This window comes from Crocuta crocuta, unplaced genomic scaffold, assembly GCF_008692635.1.
Source record: "Crocuta crocuta isolate KB4526 unplaced genomic scaffold, BGI_CrCroc_1.0 scaffold5, whole genome shotgun sequence".
Lineage (NCBI taxonomy): Eukaryota > Metazoa > Chordata > Mammalia > Carnivora > Hyaenidae > Crocuta > Crocuta crocuta.
This window is the reverse complement of record NW_027530500.1, coordinates 969,170-995,432: the sequence shown is the minus strand read 5'-3', so window position 1 is coordinate 995,432 and position 26,263 is coordinate 969,170. Positions and strand designations below refer to the sequence as shown.

The 26,263-nt window shown below is 38.7% G+C and overlaps 2 protein-coding genes across 4 annotated transcripts in view; one reads left to right on the top strand and one right to left on the bottom strand.

The window, feature by feature from the left end:
• The window catches only part of POLR2D (RNA polymerase II subunit D), a 450,734-nt gene that overhangs the window by 308,851 nt on the left and 115,620 nt on the right, over window positions 1–26,263 (bottom strand). The window lies entirely within an intron of this gene.
• UGGT1 (UDP-glucose glycoprotein glucosyltransferase 1) overlaps window positions 1–26,263 on the top strand; it is a 116,914-nt gene that overhangs the window by 69,146 nt on the left and 21,505 nt on the right. For 2 of the 3 annotated variants that reach the window (XM_077766730.1, XM_077766732.1), the window contains exons 19-32: window positions 1,685–1,805; window positions 4,798–4,896; window positions 5,901–5,924; window positions 6,424–6,518; window positions 7,893–8,099; window positions 9,071–9,202; window positions 10,013–10,143; window positions 13,295–13,390; window positions 17,260–17,362; window positions 18,717–18,796; window positions 19,889–20,078; window positions 23,787–23,945; window positions 24,366–24,451; window positions 26,174–26,258. In XM_077766730.1, coding sequence (XP_077622856.1) covers window positions 1,685–1,805; window positions 4,798–4,896; window positions 5,901–5,924; window positions 6,424–6,518; window positions 7,893–8,099; window positions 9,071–9,202; window positions 10,013–10,143; window positions 13,295–13,390; window positions 17,260–17,362; window positions 18,717–18,796; window positions 19,889–20,078; window positions 23,787–23,945; window positions 24,366–24,451; window positions 26,174–26,258 — 1,608 coding nt within the window. The remainder of the gene's footprint in view (window positions 1–1,684; window positions 1,806–4,797; window positions 4,897–5,900; window positions 5,925–6,423; window positions 6,519–7,892; window positions 8,100–9,070; window positions 9,203–10,012; window positions 10,144–13,294; window positions 13,391–17,259; window positions 17,363–18,716; window positions 18,797–19,888; window positions 20,079–23,786; window positions 23,946–24,365; window positions 24,452–26,173; window positions 26,259–26,263) is intronic. The other variant, XM_077766731.1, reaches the window with a different exon arrangement.

The following is a 26,263-nucleotide window of genomic DNA, read 5'->3' as shown; positions in this document are numbered from 1 at the left end:
AATGTTTTATTTATTTCTAGGAGAGAGAGTGAGAGACAGCGTGAGCAGGGGAGGGTCAGAGAGAGAGGGAGTCACAGACTGAAACAGGCTCCAGGCTCTGAGCTGGCAGTCAGCACAGAGCCCGACGCGGGGCTCGAACCCACGAACCGCGAGATCATGACCTAAGCGAAAGTCGGACGCTTAACCGACTAAGCCACCCAGGCGCCCCTTTTGCATTCCTTTTCTTGTGCTCTCTCTCTCTCTCTCTCTCAAAACAAATAAATAAATAAACAACAACAAAAAAAAGAATGAATAATCATTTATTTCATCCTCTAATGTTGGACTTTGCTTATAGAATTTAACTGTTATAAATAATACTGCAGAGAATAGTCTCATATGTATATGTTTGTGCCTTTTTTTTTTGAGAAATATCAGTTATTGGAATTGTTTTGTCAAAGGGTATGATACATTTAAAATTTTGAATTAGAGTCACTGTAAAAAGGTATACTATGCGGATAGTATGAAATTCAAAATGTGTATAGAGGTGTAAATGAGAAGAAACTTTTACCCATTCACTCCTGTTCCCCTGCCATTCATCTTCTCTTTCTAGAAACAACCACTGTGTGGGGGGGGGAGGAGGACAGGCTGCATCAAAAGTTATGTACATTTAAATTATGATAGATGTTGCTAAATTGTTCTCCCTGAGCTGGCTAGGCTTCTAATTGGAATCAATTCAGATTTATGATAGAGACCAAAGTTGTATAAATGGGCGTACATCTCTACTAAGTATCTGGTACCTTTGTAAGTCTGTTGGGTTGTATGGATTGTTCATAGGCTCATTATTAGTTTATAGTTTGAGAATTTGCATATGATTTCTCTTTCTTGGGATAAGTAGCCACAGAAGATGACTAATTGGAGTTTTTTAGACTTGATTGTATATATTTGATTCATATCCATTTCTCCCTTGAAAACCGCTTTAAAATATGATTTTGTATGAAATATTTTGAGTGTGAAGAACTTGCAAGTTTCTGTAGCCATTTGCACTTGAATTTGAGATAACTTTCATGAAGTACAAGTATTTCTATATATCTGAGAGGCATGAAAAGGAAGAGAAAACGATAAGTGATTTTTCCTCCCTGTTGTGTAATTGTGACTCTGGAAATGTAGAATTACTTGGATGCCTGAGGTTGAAAAAAGCTTGGAGTGATTTTTGTAAAATACATTAAGTGCTTAAGAGAAGGCATTTGGCTTTTTCCTTTAGAGAGAGGCTAACGATGAGCAGATCTCAGGATGAGTTTTTTTTATGTTAACTTTTACCTAATTTGTAGAGCTTGCTTATTTCTGGGGGAAGACAGTGGTATGTAAAGAGGCCACATAAAAATGGGTTTGCATTTCATGGTTGAATCTCCTTGGCTCTGAGACTTTGAGTAAGTTATATAACCTTTCTCTACCTTAGCTTCCATCTTTAAAATGGATGTCAGTAACATTGGCCTCATGTTGATGAAAGAGTTAATGTACATAAATAACATGTCAAGCTGTGCTTGATAATGTTAGGGGTCTATAACATGAGGACTTCAGTTTTTAGTTGTTACCAGTACATAAGAAGCTATTGTGAAGTTAATGCTTTTTAGTTCCTAATAAATGATTATTGTTCTAATTTGTTTAATGTTCGTTTCACCCCCACTGTTTCTTTTTTTCCTTTTAGGGTGAATTGTCCCATGATCAGGATGTGGTAGAGTATATCATGAATCAGCCAAATGTTGTTCCACGAATCAATTCGAGGATTTTGACATCTGAGCGAGAGTACCTGGATTTAACAGCAACCAGTAAGGAGCATTTCAGGAAAAACTTTGGGCTTTTTTTGATTTATGTTTCAGAACCTTTGCATCTGTAGGATTGTAATATTCAGAAGATAGCCTAAGATTGTGACACAAACTTATGTTTTAATTCATTTCACCCTTAGTTCATAATATTAGCCTCTAAATTCACAAAAATTTTCTCTAAGTTTACATGGATAAGTCCTTGTAAGCTTTGAAAACATCCATTGTCTTTTAAATGCCAGCTAAACAGGCCTTGGCTGATAAGACTACATCTGTATTGTTGATTTTCTTACAGTCATAAAGCTGGTAAGCAGCTGTCTTTTCTTCATCCTTGTTTTAGAGTCAGCCAGCAGCGATGTGGATGGACACCTCAGGTGGTTTTGGTCTGAGAAGCTAGGAATGCCTGTCTCAAAATAAACCTTTATTGAGACACAGTGTGCATGCCACAAACTCATCCTTTTGAAAACTTACTCATTTTATAATGGTTTTTTTTTTTATTTTAATGTTTATTTTTGAGAGCGAGTGAAAGAGAGAAACAGGACATGAGAGGAAGAGGGGCAGAGAGAGAGAGAGGAGACACAGAATCTGAAGCAGGCTTCTAGGCTCTGAGCTGTCAGCACAGATACTGACGCGGGGCTTGAACCCATTAGCCATGAGAGCGTGACCTGAGCTGAAGTCAAACGCTCAACTGACTGAGCCACCCAGGCACCCAGAAAACTTACACATTTTAAAGTGCACTATTTTTAATGTATCCTCAAAGCTGTCATATTATCACTGTCTAATTTTAGAATATGTATCATCAATCCCCCCAAGAAGAAATCATGTATCCATTAGTAGCCACTCTCCATTTCTCCTGCCCCTGCTGATCTAGTTTCTGTTTCTAAGGGAGTTTTCCACTGGATTTCATATCATTGGAAGTTTTCTGTGACTGGCTTTCACTCAGCATAAAGTTTTTAAGGTTTATCCATGTTGTAGAGTGTCTTCATATTTCCTGCCTTTGTATGGCTGTAGTGTCTTGTATGGACAGTCCAGACTTTGCTCACCTGATCGCTAGTTGTTGGATGTTTGCGTTGTTTCCACAAGAGTACCTTTCCAGAGGTCGTTGTGTGAAGCCCAGGGGCAGTGTCTTCCTTATTGCTTTCCTTGCGACTCTGAAGGCCACTTCAGCAAATGGCTGGGAATGAGGTGGAGCTGTGGTCATGCGCCCTGGGAGGTCCCCGGGCACAGAAGATGCGTGTAACAGAGAAGTCCGAGCCAAGGGCATTTGCTGTGGTCGGGTGGGGTGCACACAGGCTCCAGGTATGCTGGTTACTTGATGGCAGCTCTCTCTAATCTACTCGAAACCAAATTCCTTTTCGACAGAGGAGGATGCACATCTCTGCTTCTATTTGAAAAAGGAAGTGGTTAGAGTGAAATAAACTGTTTTCTTCATAGTTAGGTTTTAGCTTTTTCCCTGGAAGGTTTAATAGAGCAAATCAAGCAGTATTATTAATCTTTGTCCTCAGTTTGTGTTGTTTCCTTCATTTAAAATAAACTGTAAAGAGCTTTTTTTGGAGTACTCATGAATAAGGAGCACAACAATAGTTCAGTGCCTTGGGGCATATTTCTCCACTAAGCGCTGTAGTGATCAGCTGTGAAATGACGCTAATTCACAGAGGCGAAAATGCAGTTTGCCTCGTGAACATTTTGCGGCTATCAGGGGAGTGGGAGCGGCCTTTTGACCCAGGGATTCTAGTTCTGTTATTACCTACAGTGCTCTCGGCCTCTGTTGTCCTGGGACCTTTTTAGAAGGATACTAAGTTTTAAGATTTTAAGGCTTTTGGTGCTTTTTCCCCTCCCCTACGTGATGTCATGAGCTCTGTCTGTCTTACTTTGCATCACTTTCCTTTTACTGGAGTACTGACTAGAATGGAAGGATAGTAGGCCCTTGGCTTGGTTGGTTGAGTGAAAAGATAGAGGGGTGTGTGGGTGGACAGACATAGGTGGTGGGGTGGGTAAGCCAGCTGTGCTTGGAGGACGGTGAGACAGGAGTGGCATTTGTGTTGGAATACAGTAGTGCAGAAGATTGGGGAAATTTTTGGAGATAGAGGGTTTATGATACAGAATGGAGACCACTTTGTAGGTAGGAAGAAATTACTGGGTAGTTCAGATCAAATGAATGATGATGAAAGTGGGATTTTAGCTGGAATAACCCAAGGAAAATGGTTGATGGCCTGAGGCCATTAATTGGAGAAGACTTATGAAAAATAATGAAAATGACTTTTTGTTTCTGTTAAAGCTAAAAGTGTATTACTTTGTTAGAACATGTAAAAAATGAAAATCAGTATCTTAGATCTACTCTCCTATTGCCCTCATCTCCCAGTGGTATATGTGCAAGGGCTTCCTCTGGTGGGTAGACTGTGGAAGGGAGACAGAGAGTTAAGGGGATCTTGTTAAGAGATTCTAGTTGTAATAGGAGTGGAATAGAATAAATGTAAACCATTGAAGTGTGCGTACGCGCGCGTGTGTGTATATATATATATACATGAAAGTTATATGAGGTAGGGGTGCCTGGGTGGCTTAGTCGGTTAAGCGTCCGACTTTCGCTTAGGTCATGATCTCGCGGTTCGTGGGTTCGAGCCCCGCGTCGGGGTCTGTGCTGACTGCCAGCTCAGAGCCTGGAGCCTGTTTCAGAGTCTGTGACTCCCTCTCTCTCTGACCCTCCCCTGCTCACGCTGTCTCTCTCTCTCTCTCTCTCTCTCCTAGAAATAAATAAAAAAAATTAAAAAAAAAAAAAAGAAAGAAAGTTATATGGGGTATATCCATTTTTTATTAACTTTGTGTCTTAAAATGTGATTAACGGGTAGGTGTCTTGTGAACTTGTTCAATAAACATGAAACAACAGATTTCACTCATGCATTTTTATAAATCTTATGGTCAAATCAGTTTATTAGTTGAATATTAGCATTAGATTGAATTTAGACATGTTAATTATAAATATTTCAATTTCCTTTTTCAGATAACTTTTTTGTGGATGACTATGCCAGATTTACAGTCTTGGATTCCCAAGGCAAGACTGCCGCGATAGCCAATAGTATGAACTACCTGACGAAGAAAGGTAATAGTCCATTTTTTGCTTATCTTGGATTCAGCTTTTTTTTTTTTTTTTAAAGTATTTGTAGAAGTAATTCAGCCTTTAATTATCTATTGGAAAGAGAGTCCATGATTTCTTTTATTATTTCTTATAATCTGAATTTAGAAAATACCTATTTAAAATTCAATTCTTTTATATGTTTTTGAAAATTCAAATGTTTCTATAAACATATTAGGTATTAAGGTCAACTGAAACTTATTTTCATGATTTAAAATGAAAACATTTATGATATAAACATGGGTTAATGGCTTGCAAATTAGTTTGACTTACGTCTTCAGTGACAACATTGAGTTAATTTTTTTAGGGTTTATAGGATAAACTTGGTTCTAGGAATCCTTGTGCATATTTTAAAACTGATTTTAATACCAAATCAGCTAGTTGGGCTAAAATTGTGTGAAATGATATTTTAATGGCAGACAGATGCTTTCCCCTCTGGCCGCACTTATTACAGCTTCAGAGTACTGACTGTCATTTAAGGCAGCTATTTTTTAAAATGTTTATTTATTTATTGAGAGAGAGAGAGAGATTGCCTATGCCCATGCAAGTTGGGGAGGGGCACAGACAGAGGGTGGGGGAAGAGAATCCCAAGCAGGCTCTGTGGTCAGATTCACAAACTGAGATCATTACATCATTCATTACTGAGCTGAAATCAAGAGTTGGCCTCTGACTGAGCCTTGCACACGCCCCTAGGCAACTATTTTTATCTGTGCTAAAGCATAGAAGACTCAAGTCCTCTCCTAGAAAGAATTTCCGGCTTCCTAGATCTATGTAAATAAAAGCAATTGCTCCATTTGGTTCCTCAAGAAAATTGGTTCCGAGGGGCCCTGGAACAGTGCTATACCATTAGGGGGCCTATGGAGCAGAGAGATTGATCATGTTAGACATTATTTAAAATTTTGACTTTCCAGTAGGCATCAGTTAATAGCAATGACATTTTCTTCTACTCTTTTTCCTTCACCTCTGTCTAGGAATGTCCTCCAAGGAAATCTATGGTAACTTTTAACTTCAGAATATTTTGTTTCTTTTCTTAATTACCTTATGTGGTTTCAGGCAACGTTGTGATTCAGAATTTATTGACACTTTATTGTGATTTCTGTAACCTGTGGATAACAGATAATTTTTCAAATGCAGATAAAATTTATGTAAATGTTTGCAAAGAATTCTATTTCAGAAAGTTACAAATCCATATGATTAAAGACCATGACCTGTTACCCACATGTTCAAAGGCTCTTTTTTATTGTAGGTGCTAACAGATGCCTAAACCATAGTAGAATTAATAAATGCATGTTCCTAGCTTGTAATTAAGCCACAGGGAAGGTTACCCTGCTTTCATTCTGGTATAGAAGTTTCACTACTTTTGCTTTGTATCTTTATTAAACATCATTTTCTTATTTTTTGCATGGTTTTCAGAATTTATTTGGCTTAACAATATTAAAACATAGAATGTGCTGTTTTCCCTCTGACTCAGTGTGTTGTTTTGTTTTTCTACAGATGATTCCTTCATTAGGCCTGTAACCTTTTGGATTGTTGGAGATTTTGATAGCTCTTCTGGAAGACAGCTACTGTATGATGCTATTAAACATCAGGCAAGTGTCTCTGCCTCCATCCTGTGTGCTGATGTTACTGTTCTGGGCAGGAGGGAGCGGTCCTACTGTTTTAGTGCTGGAGGGAAAGGGGCATTGTTTCTTCGAAGACCTGCCTACTGGTGAGAAGGGAGAGGAGGCTGCAGCATGCAGACTTTGTTTAAGGGACTAGATTCCATTTTTTTTTTTAATGTTTATTTTTCAGAGAGATAAAGTGAGTGAGAGCAGGGGAGGGGCAGAGAGAGAGGGTGACAGAGGATCCCAAGCGGGCTCTTCACTGTCAGCACAGAGCCCACTGTGGGGCTCAAACTCCTGAACTGTTAAGATCATGACCTGAGCTAAAGTCAGATGCTTAACCGACTGAGTCACTCAGGTGCCCTGGGAATTGAAATGTTTTAAAAATTACTTTAACTGAAGTAAAATACAGGATCAAAAGAAGTACACAAATCATAAGATACATACTGTCACAAAGGTAACACCCAGGTGACCACCATTCCAGCCAAGAAATCGAGAATTATTGAATTCCTGAAAGCCTTCTCCTGCTTCTGTCTCCATCACCCCTCTCCCTGTTCCCTCTTCTTCACTGTTTTTTACTTTATTTAAATGGAATCTTATCATACATTTTTGTGTTTGCTTTCTTTACTCAACATTCTGAGATTTATCCATGGTATTACAAGTAGTGGTAGTTAGTTCTTTTTCACTGTGATGTATTGCACTGTATGTCTTTACCACAAAGTTTTGGTTAACGGTTGTCTAATCTATTTCATGGACAGTGGCATCCTTTTCTAGGTAGGGGCTTTTCTGAAGAAGTTGCTATGACCGTTCTTGCATGTGTCTTTAGATACACATTAGTATGAATTTTTGTTGCTTATGATCATGACACAACATTCTGTGGGTCCCAGATCTCTTCTCCCACATGGATTCTTATCCTTTTAATCAGGGAAAGTTCAGTTTTTACTAGGAATCTGGAAAGGCCATGTGAACAAAGAGGTGTTTGAACAGAAGCCTGAAGATTGATTGGGACCGAGGGAAGGAAAGATGGGATGGACTTGAAATTTGCATGCCAACATAAAGCATGGAGTATGTTAGAATAATAGGAAATGTGTTGGGGAATATAGACTCTGATGGTCTGTAAGGGAGCTATATTTTCAGGGATGATAAGAAATGAAGTTGGAAAGGCAGGCTGAGGACCAGTTCATGTAGGGGTTTGAAAGCCTGGCTGTAGCATTTTAATTTTATTCTGTGTGCAAGAGAACTGCTGAAGAACTTGTTAAGAGAGATTGTATTTGCTACTTACTGGAGTATGACTGATGTTAATGCCACTTTTTAAGTTCAGAACATCTACCATGTAACTCTTATTTCCCATTTTGTAAATAGAAATCCAGTAACAATGTTAGAATAAGCATGATCAATAATCCTAGTGAAGATATAAGTTATAAGAACACCCAGATCTCCAGAGCCATCTGGGCAGCTCTCCAAACACAGACGTCCAACTCTGCTAAGAACTTCATCACAAAAATGGCCAAGGAGGAGACTGCAGAGGCTTTGGCCGCAGGAGCCGACATCGCGGGGTTCTCTGTTGGGGTGAGTTTCTGGGTGGTGCATAGGGCGGTCTTGTTTTGTTACTTTCCACAGAATCTCACTCTCATGGACTGATGTGTCTTGTTCATGATCCGGATTTTTGATTTTGGTACTGAGCTGCAGAGGATTTCTTTTAGTTTGGAAGAATCTTTCCAAGAAATAACAATTCTGCAACATTCTGTCCACTACTTTTAATATCTTTAAAGTTTCAAGATATGACTCGTATAAGTTTATGTTTTAAGTACAAAGCCATTTATTTTATATAGTTTTTAAAAGACAAGCAATATTTGACTATAGAGCAAAAAACTGATTGAATTTTCTTAAAAGTTAGGGGCTTATGTGTTCATAATGTGTTCTGATACATTTAAATCACTTACCTTTTGGACTGTTTTGCCGTTAAAAAAATTTTTTTTTAAATGTTTCTTTATTTGGAGAGAGAGACAATGTGAGCCAGGGAATGTCAGAGAGGGAGACACAGAATCTGAAGTAGGCTTCAGGCTCTCTGAGCTGTCAGCACAGAGCCTGACACAGGCCTCAAACTCACGAATTGTGAGATGAGATCATGACTTGAGCTGAAGTCAGATGCCCATCCGACTAAGCCAGCCAGGTGCTCCAGATTGTTTTTGTAGTTTTAAAATTCTTGTAAAATGATGGTGTACTTGATGTTTCAGTCAGAAAAAAGACCCTTGAAAATAGCAAGGCTTTAAAATGCAGAATAAAGGTATGATGAAGAGTAATTTGCCAGTTGAGCAATCACATGAAAGAATAGGAACAGGAAATAAGCATTACTTGATGAGTGGGAGGGTGGGGGGAAATGGGAAGAGTGGAGAATTGAGACATCGTAATGTTAATTATTAAAATATCATTCTGACTTTCCATTAAAATAACATTTTGTGATTTATTCATTATGATAATTCATTTTTATGGCTTGCTTAATAACAATTACTTTTCCTTAATAACAATTACTTTCCTAGGGCATGGATTTCAGTCTTTTTAAAGAGGTCTTTGAGTCTTCCAAAATGGATTTCATTTTGTCTCATGCCATGTACTGCAGGGATGTTCTGAAGCTGAAGAAGGGACAGAGGGCAGTGATCAGCAATGGAAGGGTGAGGATTTTGTCCTGAGACAAGCATGACCCCAGATCAGATGAGTGAACAGTGTTGGCAGTGTTCTCGACGCTAGTAAACTAACTCTTCAAACAGAGTCACTCTTTTCCCGAGGGGGCTGGGCTTTTGCAGTGCTGATGATAATTTCTGTACCCTTATTTCACAGGAGGTTTGCTTTTGATACAAACGTCCTTGTGTAAAACCTTCCTGCTGTTTATTATGTCCTGCCGTGTGTACAGTGATGACAGGGTGGTGTCTCTCAGAGAATAAGCTGATAAAATTTTGATATGTGAAGTATTCATCCCCCATGGGGACTGTGGGTACTGTGTTCATAGTGTGCAGTCTGTGTGAACCTCACTGACACAGGCCTAGGCTATTTCAGAGATACCTGCCTCCATAGACATGAGATTGGGGGTGGAGGGCGGGGGGACATACCAAACTTTAAACTCTGAGCACAAGGGTGAGATCTCTGGTGTCTGTCACTCACTACACTGCATCTGGTTTGGTTTTGTTATTTACATCCAGTGAGAATTAATGAAAACTATGTTGCTATTTTGTTTTACTTCAGAGTTGCTAACTATAAAAATACTGTGACATATGTAAGTGTATATACTCTATGTGGTTGTGGAATTGATAAGTAAATAAATAACTCTGATTTGGGTTTTATTTTAACCTTTTTCATTGATTTTATTAGAAGTGTCCGTGTCTTGGGTCTTTAACGTGATTAGGTTTATAAGATAGCCTGAAGACCACAGAGGGCTTCCGGCAGGTTGCTGATTGTAGCACTGACCACGCTGCCCCTCTTCACAGATCATTGGGCCACTGGAGGACAGTGAACTCTTTAATCAAGACGATTTCCACCTCCTAGAAAATATCATCTTAAAAACTTCAGGACAGAAAATCAAATCCCATATTCAACAGCTTCGGGTAGAAGAAGATGTGTAAGTTTTGTCATGGAAGAAATTAATTAGTGCATGTCATAGGGACTGGGTTGGACATTCCTCATGCTACCTATTTCATGCTTCATGCTGTTTTATTTCCAGCTTGAACATAATAAAAATCCTTCTCAGTTCAGGTGTTTACTTATGCTTCTGTTGAAACAAGTTAATTTATTTAAAGAATTGAAGTAGGTCTCTTCATTTTTTTTTTTTTTTTGGTTGTGGAAAATTGCAAACATATGCAAAAGTAGAGGGGCAAGGTGAGGTCATTTTATTTTTTGTTTGTTTTTTTAACCTTGGACTACTTTTGTAAAGAGATACTTTCCCTCATCTGTTTTAGTTTGTTCAGAGAAGTAGGCTAAATGCTTCTTTTTCTTTACTTATTAGTATAGAATAATGAGTTGTTTCTCTTGTATCCTCCAAAGGTGATGAGTTGGTTATTGTGGTTTTTAATATTTATTTTAATTCTTTCAGTGTTATTGTTAGCTAATGTATTTTAATGAGTTATTTCTCAATGGGAAGAAAATGAATTATTTAACTGGTCCATGTGCCTGCTGTATAACTAGGGCCTATAGTTCATATACACATGGTTCTTGTATTAAATATTAAATGAATGTAGTATTTTATTTTATTATATACACATAATTTAGTAATTTATGTTTAATTTTTTGAGGAACCATCTTACGTTTTCCCACAGAGATCGTACCATTTTACTTTCCTATCAGTAATGCGTGAAGGTTCCAATTTCTCCACATCCTCGTCAATACTTGTTACTTTGAGATTTTTTTTTTTTGTAATACTCTAATGGATTTGAAGTGGTATCTCTTTGTGGTTTGAGTTGCACTTCCCTAATGATTAGTGATGTTGGCAGCTTTTCAAGTGCTTATTAGTCATCTTAATATCTTTGGAAAAATATCAATCCAGTGCTTTGCACCTTATATATATATTTTTTAACTAATCTCTTCACCCATTGTGTGGCTCCAATTCACAACCCAGAGATCAAGAGTTTCACGCTCCACTGACTGAGACAGCCAGGTGCCCCTGCCTTGCACATTTTTAATTGTGTGTTTTTTATTATTGAGTTATAGGAGTTATGTGTAAATATGTAAATATTTGGGTTATCAATCTTTTATAGGTAGATGAAATGCAAATATTTTGTCCCATTCTTTAAGTTGTATTTTCACTCCTTTATAGTGTTCTTTGATGAATAGTTAGAGGATATAAAATTTAAAAGTTCTTCTGTTTTTTTCATATACCCTCATCCTGCAGGGTTTAAGATGCATGTCTTGGTGAAGAACTGATTTCGATAGCTGCCAAAGTAGCCCCTTTGCCAAGTCTTGTGTCATAGGGGAAGGAATCTTTTTTCATCTCAACCAGTGACAGGGCTGCAGATAAAGAGGTTTCCTTCTACCTCAGTGGCTCTTTAGTGATACCCCTTGTTCTGGCCTATGAAATACATCTCTGATGCAGGCCAGGAGGTGCTCCCATGACTTGAAGCCATCATGTCATGGGCATAGGTTTGATGTGGTGTGCCCTTGGACCACTCTGTCTCTGTGAAGTCTTTTTTTTTTTTTTTTTAATGTTTTATTTATTTCTAGGAGAGAGAGAGAGAGAGACAGCGTGAGCAAGGGAGGGTCAGAGAGAGAGGGAGACACAGAATCTGAAACAGGGTCCAGGCTCTGAGCTGGCAGTCAGCACAGAGCCCGACGCGGGGCTCGAACCCACGAACCGTGAGATCATGACCTAAGCGAAAGTCGGATGCTTAACCGACTAAGCCACCCAAGAGCCCCTCTGTGAAGTCTTTATGGACTACCTAATGGCTAGACTATGCACTGGGGACTTGCCTTTTACTAAACAGGGATGGCTCTGAGTCTCTCCCGTGTGGATTGAGGGAAATAAAGTAGTCCTAGAGCTTCCTAAAGGTAAACTAAAAATGTTCAGGTTCTCAGAATTACCTTGGCTGCCTGGGGTTTTCATTAGCGCCATAGCTGCTCCCCCTTGGAGTGGCCGTCTGTGACAGCCACAGCTGTCCCCAGACCTGCGGGCACAAGGCCATCCTCAGCTTTCTGAAGCTCAGCGGTGGGTTGTTTGATCAGGGTGCTTTTGGAGCCATTAGGGAGTTGTGTGCCAGCTCACCCAAGCCCATATTACCCAGCATCCCTGGACATGTTGTGTGGCAGTGTTTATACATCACGGGAAACAAGTGGCCTGGATTATGTGGATTCAGTCAGTAGTGAGAAGCACCATGAGAGGTAGTTGTTTGGTTTGGGGAGAAAATGTATAGGCTTGATTCCAGGTCATATAGTTACAGGTGTTTTTTTTAGAATTCTTAGAATTCAGTCCTTGGTCCAGCAGATTTGACCATTTATTCAGTCTCATGATTTATTTAAAGATCTTCTTAGATCAACTTTAAGAAATCAACTTTAGAAGGGGCAGGGGAAGCAGAAGACTTTTCTAGGTTGTTTAGTGCAATGTTGGTTGTAATAGTGAGATGGGAAGCAGCCTGGATGCTCACTAGCCAGGTGGCGATTACAACCTATCCATAGACATCTTAGTCAGTGAAAATATTGATATACCCGTGTTTGTGAACTAACAAGAATATGTTTGTAATATATTGTTAAATGAAAAAGGTTATTAAGTAATATAATCCCATTTATGTTTATATATGTATTTATATATATTTAAAAATATAGAAGAATTATGAACCAATATGTCATCAGTACTTAATTCTTGATAAGGGTATTGTATGTATATCAGTTTTCTCATTTGTTTCCTGAATGTTTTTCCAGTGAATTATTATTACTGTAATATTCATAGAAACTATTAACATTATTTAGCAGCGGGTGAGGGAAAAGGTAAATAACACAAACTGACGGTTTGTCTGGGCCAGGCCCTGAGCTTGGTGCTTTCTGTTAGCCAGTGCAATATTCCAAGAGTCATACCAAGTGAGTACTATCCCCATTTCACATGCAGTCAAATCTTCAAGGTTATGAAACTACTCAGTTACAAAGTCAGTAGTTTTTCTCTCGCGTGTTGGTAAGAAGTTTGTACATTTTTCAAACTATATTATTGGTATTCAGTACTTAGGCTGATTGTATCACGTTCAGCAGTAATTGGAAAGAGATGCTAAATTCTCACCAACCATGTCTTTCAGGGCAAGTGACTTGGTAATGAAGGTGGACGCTCTCCTGTCAGCTCAACCAAAAGGAGATGCAAGAATCGAGTACCAGTTTTTTGAAGACAGACATAGGTACAGAATCAATGTTGAATCCATCCATATTCTTGAATAAAATTTTAAGGTTGCCTTTATCTCATCTCCTTTATTTTTCCATATGAAGTGTGTACATAGTTCTTAATTGGAATGGCAAATTTGTATAGTTTTCATATATACTCATTTTCATATGCACAATTCATAAATGGATCTTGGTTGTATAAACATTGACATTTATTTCTAAGTAAATCTGAAATTTATTTAGACCGTACCCTTTGAGAAAACAGAAAGCATTTATTGAAACAGATCGGTTGTAACTTTCTGATAGTGAAGAATAAATGCAGGTTGTTAGAGCGCACGTATCATCATCTTTTACTGAAAATGGTTTTGTTTTCCATAAAATAAAAATAAGTTAGTATTATGAAGTTTTTGCCTTTTGGTTTTTTTAGTTTTTTATTTGAAAAGTTTCAAAGCTACTGAATAGTTGATAGATTATTACAGTGAACACCCATGTATCTTTAACCTGGGTTCACCTGTTGTTAACTTTGTGCCACATTTATCTGTCATCTATGTGTGAGTCACGTATGGCATGTATGTACAGTACATACAGTGTATATGTTTGTGTATAAGCATACATGTACTCACCTTTTTCTGAACCATTTGAAGGCCCATTTCAGACATCATTACGCATCATGTCTGAACTCCTCAGCATGTATCTCCTGGGCACTGGGAGTGCTGCTGCATACCTCAGAGACTTAACCCTCGTGCGGTGATAGGAAGTAGTACACAGTCCATATCCACAGCCTCCCTAAAGCCCCAGTAATGACTTTGATTTGGTCCGGATCACACATTGTAGTTCTTTGCTGTGTGTCTCTGTAGTCTCCTTAAATCCAGAACTGTTCCGTGCCTTTTTGGTCTTTGGGGTTTTTTTGGTCTTTTATGACACTTTTTTAAATAGTCTAGGCCAGTTATTTCATAGACTGTCCCATAGTCTGGGTTGTTTTCCTCATGATCAGACTTAAGATTAACTTGTCTTTAGTCTATGGCCATATCACCCTGAACGCGCCCGATCTTGTCTGATCTGAGAAGCTAAGCAGGGTCGGTCCTGGTTAGTACTTGGATAGAAGATTAACTTGTCTTTAGAAAGAACCTCAGAAGTACATAGAGGTTGTGTGTAGCCAGGCAGGTTATAGATCTTGATTGTGTCTTAGAGGCTTTAGACACAGATGCCTGCCTCCTGCTCCTTTATGATTCTGATTTAATAGTCTGGGGTAGATTGGACTTTGGTTTAGCTGACCCGTGCTTTCTGACATCCAGTCCTTGTAGGGATCAAATTTGACCAGACTGTTTGATCCAGGCTAGAATGGAGACCCTCTCCTGTCCCACTGGCTGCATGTCCTAATTTCGTACGTTGCCAGTAGGGGAAGGCTTCCGTAGCTCCTTGCTAACCCTTGTTGGATTGCCCATTAGAACGCATCTTCTCTTCACTGTAAACTTTCAGGAATAACTCATCCAGTTATTTCTGCAGGAAACATATTTCCTAATTGGCTTGCTATCTTGTTTGCCTTTCATGGCCAAATGGTGAGTTCTGAGCAAGAACCTCTTCCCTTTTTAGAACATCATTTTCTCTATGAGTCTTGTATAATTAAAATGCCCTAATTACAAATTCTGTTATGATACACATTATAATTAGAGACATTCTTCTCATTGGGGGTTGTATTAGTTAAACAAGTGTTTGTTATATTTAAATCAGAAGTTTCTTTGAGAGACAAAAAGGTCTGAATTACTGGTTATGTGTAAGAGTGTGGCTCACAGGGATCTTGCTGGAAACGCAGAGTCTCTGGTCCCAGCCCAGACCTCCTGGGTCAGCACCTGCATCATAACAGGGTCCCCAGGGGGCTATTGTGTACGCCAAGGTGGGCAAACTGTTTTTCTTTGATGTTCACTCTACTCGATTCATGAAAATGTGTATGATCCCCAAATCTTGTTCCTGTTTCTATCACTTTGGGCTTTTCTCTGGTCTTTTCCCTAATACAGCAAGCATGTTTAGACATGATATTGTTAGTTTATCCTGTTCTCATTTCCATATCAATCCTTTTCTTCTCTGGGATATGTCTTGTTCTCTTTTTTTGTTACAGTGGTGTGGGGGGGGCTAGAAGGCCTCACAGGGTCAGTTTCTGGTTACACCCTGAAGGTCCCCTAGAACACTGGGGACATGAACAGGAACACATCACACAGAACTCTACCCAGACCCTGCAGGGTCACAGGGTTTGGCCTGGGCATGCCTCACTCAGAATCTATCCTCCAAAGGACTGTTTGGGACTTGTCTTCTAGTTTTCTGTAAAGCCGTTCTCTAGTGAGTTTCTCCTCCTGGAGTTGTAGAGTAGCACAAGGGTCTAGATTATTGAAGGCAGTGGCTCTCATACTTTGGCTTTTACCTAAAGAGTTTCTTTCTCAGGAGGTGTAGGTTGTGACTGACAGATTGTTTCTAACAAATTTACAGATGAAGCTGATGCTGCTGGTCTAGAGCCACATTTTGAGAACAGCTGTATTAGAGTAAAAAAAAAAAAGTTATTTTAGAATAATTATTGGCAGCTGGAATTGTTAATTTTGTCAAAAATTGAAAGCATCTGCTTTGATGCAGGTGCAAAGCTATTCCAATGGTTATTTCCAGAGCCGTTAGGATTTGAAATAACCTTCATTGCCATTTAAACTATAGTTACCCAGCTTTCTTAGTTAACATTTTATTCGTGCTTTTGTTTTCTTCCCACTGGGTAAGCGTCCGTGCACAGAACAGTAGAGGCTAGCATCAGAACTGCATTAAAACATTGTTCCGCACAAAGACAGGCACTGATTTGGCCAGTCAACATTTTGGAAAATTGGATGTTTTGAAATTCTTTCAAGTTTATTCCTTTTCAAAATGTGTCAGAGGCTCTTGCTCCTCTTAAGTCATCTAAGTCAGTGTGACTTCAGAGGGAGGCTGTGTAGCTGGAGCCATAGATGGGAATGTTCAAGTCCTCCCCCAGAAACCCTAGAGGTACAGCCTGAAATCTAACCAGTTACTGGTTTTCACTTGTTAAGACAGAATTTGTATAACTTAATATCCTTGTGAATTGGCTCAATTCTTCTGGACTTGTGATTGACAATACATATTATCCAGGAAGATATTTGTATCCTGTGGCTCTGTAATCTCATGTCTAGGACTTTGTTGACTCTAAAGAAATTCACAAGTATGAAAAAAGGTCTATGTAGGAAGTTACAGGCTGCAAGCCATCTAAATGTCCAGCAGTGAGAAACTGCTTAAGCAAACATGGCAGATTCACATGGTAAATAGATTATTTCCTATTCAGAATATTTGATGTGTAACAATATGGGGAAATCATGGTGGGGTGGGGGTGGGGGGAGGAAGGAAATTGCTATAACATTAGTACTACTCTTTAAGTACAGCTGATCTTTATACAGGCGTTTGACAAGGTCCACAGAGAACAATGCCACAGCATGGTTGGGTTCTCATAAGATTCTGTCATGTTATTTGTATTTAAAAAATCCATATATTCCTTCTCTCCTCATATCCTTCTTAAGAAATAAAAATTGGCATAATGTTTGTAATTGTCAAAAACAAACAGTAGCTTTTAGCAGTTTTTGGTTCAATACAATTTCAAGCTGGTTTTCCTCTCTTAACACGTATGTTTTGGTTCTTTTTGAGTGGAGTCTAGCTGGCTTTGCAAGCTTTGAGGTAGATGTAATAACAAAGTTAACCACCATATAGCCTTATTGTTCTAGTTCTAAAATGTTTTTGGAAATGCTGAGAGGGCTGACAGCTTATGTTGGCCTTAAAAAAAAAAAAAAAGTTAAGTTTGTTTCCTGTTTTCCACCAGATTAATTTTTTGTCTTTTTGATCTCTGTAGTGCAATTAAAATGAGACCGAAGGAAGGGGAGACGTACTTTGATGTCGTGGCTGTCATTGACCCTGTCACCAGAGAAGCACAGAGACTTGCCCCATTGCTCTTGGTAGGCATGGCCTCCGAGGCTGTTCACATCTGTCTGAAGGGTCACTGGCCCTGTGACTCTCTTCACTGGGCATCAGAAAATGCCCCAGGACATCTGGCAGGAGCACCTGTCTTCATAAAAATTGGTAGTGGCTCTGGAAACAACTCTTAACCTTAGGAAATTGGTACAAGTTTGGGTGGTTTCTTCATGTACCTGAAAAAAAAAAAAGATGTCCTATTTAGAGCAAGATGTCTTTTTTTTTTTTTTTTTAATGTTTGTTTATTTTTGAGACAGAGAGAGCACAAGTAGGGGAAGGGCAAAGAAAGAGAGTGGAAGACAGAGAACCCAAAGCAGGTTCCAGGCTCTGGGCTGTCAGCACAGAGCCCGACATGGGGCTCGAACTCACAAACTGTGAGATTGTGACATGAGCCAAACTCGGATGCTTAACCAGCTAAGCCACCAGGCGCTCAAGAGCAAGATGTCTTTTAATTAATTTATGCCATGTTTTGATTTATAAGGAATAAGAGGTAAAAAGGTAAAAGAATGTTGTTTTATCATTTTACTTTTTTAAAACTAGCAATTTAAAAATTTTAGCATGTCTTGTAGATTTGTATAAGATAATACTACAATGTTTTTATTTGTTTTTCTTTTTAATGTTCATTTATTGTTGAGAGAGAGTGAGAACCAGGGAGGGACAGTGAGAGAGGGAGTTCTGAGTTTTTCTTTTTAAGGTAAAGTTTTATTGATGTATAACCAGGTAACCTTTTTGTGGGTGTGTATATATATGCTTTTCCCTCACTGTAGTATGTAAGCTACACTGATGAACCTTTAAAATTTTCCTTGTGTAGGGGTGTCTGGGTGGCTCATTCGGTTAAGCATCTGACTTCGGCTCAGGTCATGATCTCACAGCTTATGAGTTTGAGCCCTGCATCAGGCTCTGTGCTGACAGCTCAGAGCCTGGAGCCTGCTTTGGATTCTGTGTCTCCCTCTCTCTCTCTGCCCAGCCCCTACTTGTGCTGTTTCTCAAAAATAAATAAACATTAGAAAACTTTTTAAATTTTTCTTGTGTAGACAATTTTCCATGATCTATCAGTATGGGGAGCAGTAATCTGTGGTAGTAACCCATTTGCCACTTTTTTGCCAAGTGAAATGGCTGTGTGATTTAGATTGTGCCCCAGAGTTGTTATTTCCAGAAATTTCTCTATTGCAGACCGTTATTCTCTTTCTGTCTTTCTTGAGATATTAAGAGATGTTCTCTCAACTCAGTGTCAGAGTGATAAATTTCTGAGGAGAAAATGTAAATATTTCGTCTCAAACATCATTTAGTTTCCTTATAGGAAAATTTTGATGTTTTGTCTCTTGTTTGCACTTTTAGGTTTTAACCCAGCTGATCAACATGAATCTAAGAGTGTTTATGAACTGCCAGTCGAAACTTTCTGACATGCCTTTAAAAAGGTAAAACATAGCTCTCTAAGACTTCAGTTGAAAGTGTGGTATTAAATCTGAAAGCGGGTATTGAGTGTTAAGGAACAAATGGACTTATAGGTGGACCTCATGTTTGAAAAGATCATTTACTGAATGTTCAGTTTTGCTAAATCTCTGCTCTAATCAGAAGTTCTGAGAACTTGGTGTTGTGGGAATGGAAGCATTTAGGCGGCGTGAGCCCAGGCCCCCATGTGGGTGCCTGCCTGCCTTTCCTTTTCTCCGCCCTCCATTTGTCCCTCTCTCGGGATTATGTTGTTCTTTAATTTTAAAACTTTTGTATCAATGTAGCTATTAAATTTACCTAGTTAAAAAAAAATGTTGTGGTGTAGGAAGAAACTTGCCTGTCTTTTTTTTTTAATCTTAAAAGTGGAGCAGAATTACTTCAAGTTATAGTATGTTTGTCCGAGGAAGCTTGCTGAGGGTCATTTGCATGTGTCTTGAGGAGGAGGGCAGGCTTAGCTCCACATTGTCTAAGCCTTAGAATGGCCACTGATGAAAAACGTTACATAAGAAGCAGTTAAGAGTAACGGGGTAGCAGCTGCTGGGTCTGTGGGAAATTCCTGATGTGCAAATGTACTATGCTGTAATTATTATAAGTTATATTCTAAGTGAATTCAGACACTGTTTGAAAGTGACTAAATAGCTCTCAGCTTCCACTCTTGTTCTTGAATAGGAGAAATATTTAAACAATTGTGAGTAGTGTTTTCAGGGCCCACCTGAGAACCCAGTCACCATTTAGGACTTTGTGTTTAAGAGAAAAAGAAAGGTTTTTTTTCTCCCTGAAGGGAAATGTGCTCAGGAAATCTTGTGACTCCAACAGCAGCCACCCTTTGCAGTACCAGAAAGAATGACCTTTCCTCCCATTTCTGTCCCTCACGCTCTTCTCTTGCACCTGCAACAACCACAGGAGACAAAATTAGGTCAAGAGATGGTTTTGGAAACACTTTCCAAGTGTGGTGGGCTACCTTCCAAATATAGTTTGTTTGTTTTGTTTGGATGCCTGGGAACCTAAGGACTGTGGGTGTATTAAAAAGACTCACTTTTTTTTCTTTCCAATTTCAGCTTTTACCGTTACGTCTTAGAACCAGAGATTTCTTTCACTCCAGACAATAGTTTTGCTAAGGGTCCAATAGCAAAATTTTTGGATATGCCACAGTCTCCTCTGTTCACCCTGAATTTGAACACACCTGAGAGTTGGATGGTGGAGTCTGTCAGAACACCATATGATCTTGATAATATTTATTTAGAAGAGGTAAGGATATCATTGCTCCTATGTATGTAATCATGTGTAGAACCTTTTTTTAAGAAGTGCTGGTAGTTTCTGACTGAACAGACTGGCTCACAGGCAGGCCTCTGAGATGTCCATGTTCACATATGATTGTATTTTTAACACCTTCATTGAGATTTTTCCTCACATACCACAAATTTACCCTTTTAGGTATATAGTTCAGTAGTTTTAGACTATACACAGAACTTTGCAGCCATCACCATTAGATAGAAACTCCATACCCATTGGCAATCACTTCCTGTGCCCCCTGACCTCTGGCCACCCCTAGTCTACATTCTATCTCTGTGGATTTGCCTGTTCTGACTTTTCATCTAAAGAGAATCATATAGTGTTATAACTGGCTTCTCTCACTTAAATTATTATTTTCAGGGTTCATTATTGTTGTAGCGTGTATTAGTATTTAATTCTTTTTTATTGCCAGATAATATCGTGTTGATACACCGTGTTTTGTTTACCCATTTATTGATAGACATTTGGGTTGTTTCTACTCTTTGAGTATTACAAATAATGCTGCTGAGAACGTTCATGTCCAAGTTTTTGTAGATGTGTTTTATTTCTCTTAGAATTGGTGGATCATCTGGTAATTCTGTGTGTAATTGTTTGAAGGATTGCCAGACTGTTTTCCAAGGGTGACTGCACCATTTTTCATTCTTGCCCATGATGTTGAACGTCTTTTCATGTGTATATTGTCTATTTGTATATCATCTTTGGGGAGAAATGTCTATTTAAATCCTTTGCCTATTTTTAAAAATTTGCTTATTTGTGGAGTTGTAAGAATTCTTTGCATATTTTGGATACAAGTCCCTTACCAAATGTATGGTTGGTAAATAATCTCTTTCACTCTGTTAGCTGTCTCTCACTTTCTGGAAAATGTCCTTTTGAAGCACAAATATTTCTAATCTCAATGAAATCTAAATGACCTATTCTTTTCTTTTGTTCGTTATGCTTTTGGTAGTATGCCTAAGAAACCCAACTTTTAACCCCAGGTCACAAAGATTTACGCCTATGTCTTCTTATAAGACTTTCAAAGTTTTAAACTCTCACATTGAAGTCTTTTATTCACTTTGAGTTAATTTTTGTATATGGTGTGAAGTACAGTTACAGTTTTATTCTTTGTGTGTGAATATCCATTTGTCATATCGCTGTTTGCTGAAAAGACTATTCTGTCTCTGCTGAATAGTCTTCATACCTTTGCCAGAGATCTCTTTGCCCTAAATATGAATTAAGTTCTGGATTCTCAGATCTATTTCCCTGATTTTTGTGTCTGTCCTTAGGCCACACTTCTCTTATTGTAGCTTTGTTGTGAGTTTTGAAATTGGTGAGTTTTCCAATTTTATTCCTCATTTTCAAGAGAGTTTTGACTATTTTGGGTTCTTTGCATTTTGGAATCAGCTTGTTAATATCTGTAGAAAAGGCTGTTGGGATTTTGATAGAGAATGAATTAAAATCCCTAGATCAATTTGAAGATCTTAACAGTAAGTATTCTGATCCATGAACATGGGTCTTTCCATTTATTTAGGTCTTTAATTTCTTTCAACAGTGTTTTATGGTTCTTAGTGTAGAAACCTATATAAAAGATCATGACATCTGCAAATAGAGGTAGTTTTATTTCTTTCTTTCCAAACTAGATGTCTTTTATATTTTTTGCGTAATTGAAAAATTTTTAAATTACCAGTTCAGTCTCTTGTTATGGATTGGTTTAGATTTTCTATCTTGTCTTAAGTCAGTTTCTGGAGTTTGGGTCTCAGGAATTTATCCCTTTTATGTAGATTATAATTTGTTGGCTTACAGTTGGTCATAGCATTTTCTTATACATGGTCTTTTAAATTTAAATTTAGTGGCAATGTCTTTCCCTTGCTGATTTCAGTGAGTTGGCTCTTCTCTCTTTATTTGTGGTCAGCCAACTAAAAGTTTGTCAGTTTGTTGATATTTTTGAAAAATCAGCTTTTGGCTTCATTGATTTTTCTGTTCTTTTTTTTTTTTTTGCCACTTATTTTCATACAACTTAAGGTAAGTGGTCCTTTCCCCCTAGTCCTTTTTCAAAGATTGAGAGCTCTCACAAGTGTAGTTTCACTTATATCTCTTCACAGCCCTCACTCTCTACCTAGATCAGAGCGTATTAACAAAGAAATCAAAACATACGGTCTTTCCTTACTAGGAGCTTAGAGCATCTCAGGTCCTTCCTCCTTTCTAAGACATCTGTCTCTGTGTCTACCCTAAATATATTCTACATTTGAAGCCTGTTTGCTGGTCTGTCGTCTTCAGAATTGGGAGAACGGGAACTTGAAGGTAGTTATTAGAAAACTTATCAGCCCTCTTTTCATTAGAGTGAAGAAGTATCCCTCAGGTGCTAAGTTAGGGGTGAGTGTTGTGTACACATTTGCCTTATTCCCCACCTCAAACCTGTCTACCAGATTTGTAACAAACAGGAAGTGGAGTTGTTGCCCTTGAACGAACTTTTGCTGAGGAAATTATAAAATGGCCACAAAAAGCACTAAAGAACAGTGCAAGTAGGCACAGGACAGATGCAGAGTAGCTCTCTTCCATGTCCTTAAGAGTTTTTGCTGTTCTTTCCTAGGCTTTCTCTGGTTTCTTGTATCCACTGAAACACAGCTTGGGACTTGGTGCTTTCGTGGAGGTTTACTCCTTAGCGTTCCTTATTAAACTTTTGGAATTTAGTTTAGCAGTAACATATTAAGCTCCAAATAGTGTGTTATTAGCATTAGATAGGATTACAGAGCCAAGTCTGAACCAGCTTGGGATAAAAAATCCTTTAATTAGCTAAAACCAGGCTGTCCTAAGACCTTGTGATTATATTACATTTTCTGCAAGGAATCAGTAATAATTTTGGCAGTTGGTGTGGAACATGAAGGGTTTTATGCCGTTATAGTGCCATCAAATACATTTGGATATTTGCATTTAGGACAGCAGTATTTTGGGGCGCCTGGGTTTCTCAGTCGGTTGAACATCCAACTTCAGCTCAGGTCATAAGTTCCAGCCCTGTGTTGGGCTCTGTGCTGACAGCTCAGACACAGAGCCTGGAGCCTGCTTTGGATTCTGTGACTCCCTCTCTCTCTGCCTCTTCCAGGCTTGTGCTCTGTCTGTCTGTCTCTCTTTCACAAAAAAATAAACATTTAAAAAAAAAAAAAAAAACAACAGCAGTATTTTCAGTTATATCCTAAAGGCCAAGGTAAATTTACATTTTTCCCTGCTGTTTCTCATTATGTCTTCATTTTCTCATGGAAATTAGTCCTGGTAGTATTCTTTTCTATCTTTATTATTTAGCTTTTAGATTTGTTTATTCTTTTGGCATTTTTTAAACATGCTTTTTCCAATACTGCCTTCCCAGATGGCAGTCTTATCCTTATCATGTTTTTTTCCTCTTTCCAACCCACCTGAATTTTGAACATTGTATACAGTTGTTGACTAGCAGTATAGTCAAGATACAGAGCATTTCCATCACCCCAGAAAGTTCTCTTGTGCCCCTTCCTGTCACTATAGTTTTGCCTGTCCTTGAATTTTTAGAAATATGACCATAGAGTACGCAGCCCTGTATATCTGGCTTTGTTCTCTTTGCACAATGCATTTGAAATCACTGTTGTTGCATGTCTCAGTAGTTTGTTTCTTTTTATTGCTGAGTAGTTTTCAAGTGATTTAATTCTGCTGTTGCAGGTGGATAGTGTAGTGGCTGCGGAGTATGAACTGGAGTACCTCTTACTAGAAGGTCACTGCTATGACATCACCACAGGCCAGCCCCCACGAGGACTACAGTTTACATTAGGAACTTCGGCCAACCCTGTCATTGTGGATACCATTGTTATGGCCAATCTGGTAAATAATGAGTGCATCCTCACATGGTGGTATTGAGTCACGTTAATTTGGGCAGTATGATTTATGATGGAGCAGTTTGCTTTCTGAACTCAAGCAGTCTCACTCATATGAGATTCAAGTTCATAATTGGCAGTTTGGTCAATATGAAAATCATAAGTTTACTTAAATTTATAGACTGGAATTATTATATGTCAGCCTAAAAAATGCTATCACATTCTGAATATTCAGCTCTAATCAAATTGGCCCCTTGCAGATGCATTGCTTATGAATGGACAGCATTTTTCCTGGCTTTGGAGACTTGTAGCTTCTTCACACGTGGCACATAAAATATAAGTGACTGGTAGTTCAGAAAAGGAAGTAACTGTCCCTCAGAAATAGCATTTTGATGAGAACTAAACTTTGTCTTTCCTCTTGCCCTAGGGCTACTTTCAATTAAAGGCCAACCCAGGAGCTTGGATTCTCAGATTAAGGAAGGGTCGTTCTGAAGATATTTATAGAATATACAGGTATGGTCAAGTGATGGAGGTGCTTTTTTTTCCCAGAACATTTTGCAGAAAATCTGCTTGTACTGAGTACTACACTGGCAGTTAGGGAATAGGAACCTAATTTATATGTGATGAAACCATGCTTTTCCAGGAAATTGAGTATAGAACAATTGTCAGGGTATGATTGGGTGATAAGCAGTATAAACACTAATGAGTATAGTTAGGTTTCACTCTTCAGTCTTTCTCTTATGCTGACAGTGTCTCTGAATCAGGTCATTCTGTCACTGTGGTGAAAACCACACACAGATGAGAAATTGAGTCCTTTCAGGAAAGGAGAAAAGAAATGATGAACAGCTAAGCTTTTTTACTGAGACAGTGTATTTCTCGACTCCGGGTGACTTGCAGATCCACAGCTCATGGAAGGTGTGGCTGTGAATCTTGGGGCTAGCCCTGGCCTTCCTGGTCCGTGGTAATAAGGAAGTACTTCCAGAGCATTTCATCAGTAGCCAGGCTTCTGCCTTCACGTTTGCTACAAATGGCTTTTAGTTTAAAAAAAATTATACAGCCTTTTAAAAAGTGTAATCTAAATTTTGCTTAACACAATTTAAATTAGCTTTAAGCTCTGTGAAGAGACTTTGTGTCAGTTTTTTAGGGAGTGATTTCCATAGTGTTCATTTAAAACACTCTCTTGTTGTGTCATCTTAGTTCTAGAAGATCTTACAAACATTCATGAAAGCAGTGTGGATTCTTGACGCTATTATAATAACATAGTCATTGTAAATACCAGGTTTTCCTCTAAATAATGTTTTCTCCACATACGGTTTTGTAGCATTTAATCCTGTCATGAGAAGTTTACTTGTTCTTCTGAACCTCATCCCTTCTGCCTGCTGTGTGCCCTTTCCCTGGCCATTCTTTCCCCTTCTCTGGGAGTGTGGAGTCCTCCTCTCTTCCTGTTGTCTAGCCCTCCCTTCCTCTTAGGTATTCCTAGTCTCTGGAGCGTTTGATGCTCTCTCATCAGAATCTTACCTTTCCTGAGAACTCTGCTGTCTGCAGGATGACAGTGAATGAATGAATTTATATTTTATTGTGGCGTTTCTGCACTTAACATCTTGAAAATTGGTACCTGGAAATTTTAGCCATTATAGTTGATGGGGGTATCTTATTTCTGATTTAAAATTGTTCTTCTTCTGTCCCAGATCTGCCTACAAATAGCTTTTTATAGTTCTTTCTCCAGAGTATGGGCCCCAGATTGAGTTATGGGGCCTTGACATGGCTAATTGTGTACGTCCGGGCAGAAGGATAGAGTAGATGGCTTTACCGAACTCTGAGGTAGAGCCACGCATTGTTACTTGTCCATGAAAGAGTAGAAGTGATGTGTTTCCAGTGATGGTACAGCAGCTCATGCCACTGGCCACTCCTTTATTGCTGGCACTGAGCTGGGCTCCGACTGTAAACACAGGTGTGAAGTGCGCCAGCACTAGGAGCCTCTCACGCTATGGAAGGTAATTTAAAGGGGAGACTCAAGGCAGTCTGGGCTGTGACTGATTGAAATGCTCCATGTTTGAAGGACAGAGATTCTGACAAGTGCTTCTGTGTAGCTTGAAGGGAATTCCTGCAGGTTGCAGAAAAGTATTTTGTTCTGGAAAGCTCCTTTATGATAAAGTGATATCAGACTACTTACTGCATTTCAAGATTGTGATTTGAAACATCTGTCTTACTCTTTCCCTTTCTTTTCTCTCTAAGCCATGACGGTACAGATTCTCCTCCTGATGCTGATGAAGTTGTTGTCGTCCTCAACAACTTCAAGAGCAAAATTATTAAAGTGAAGGTGAG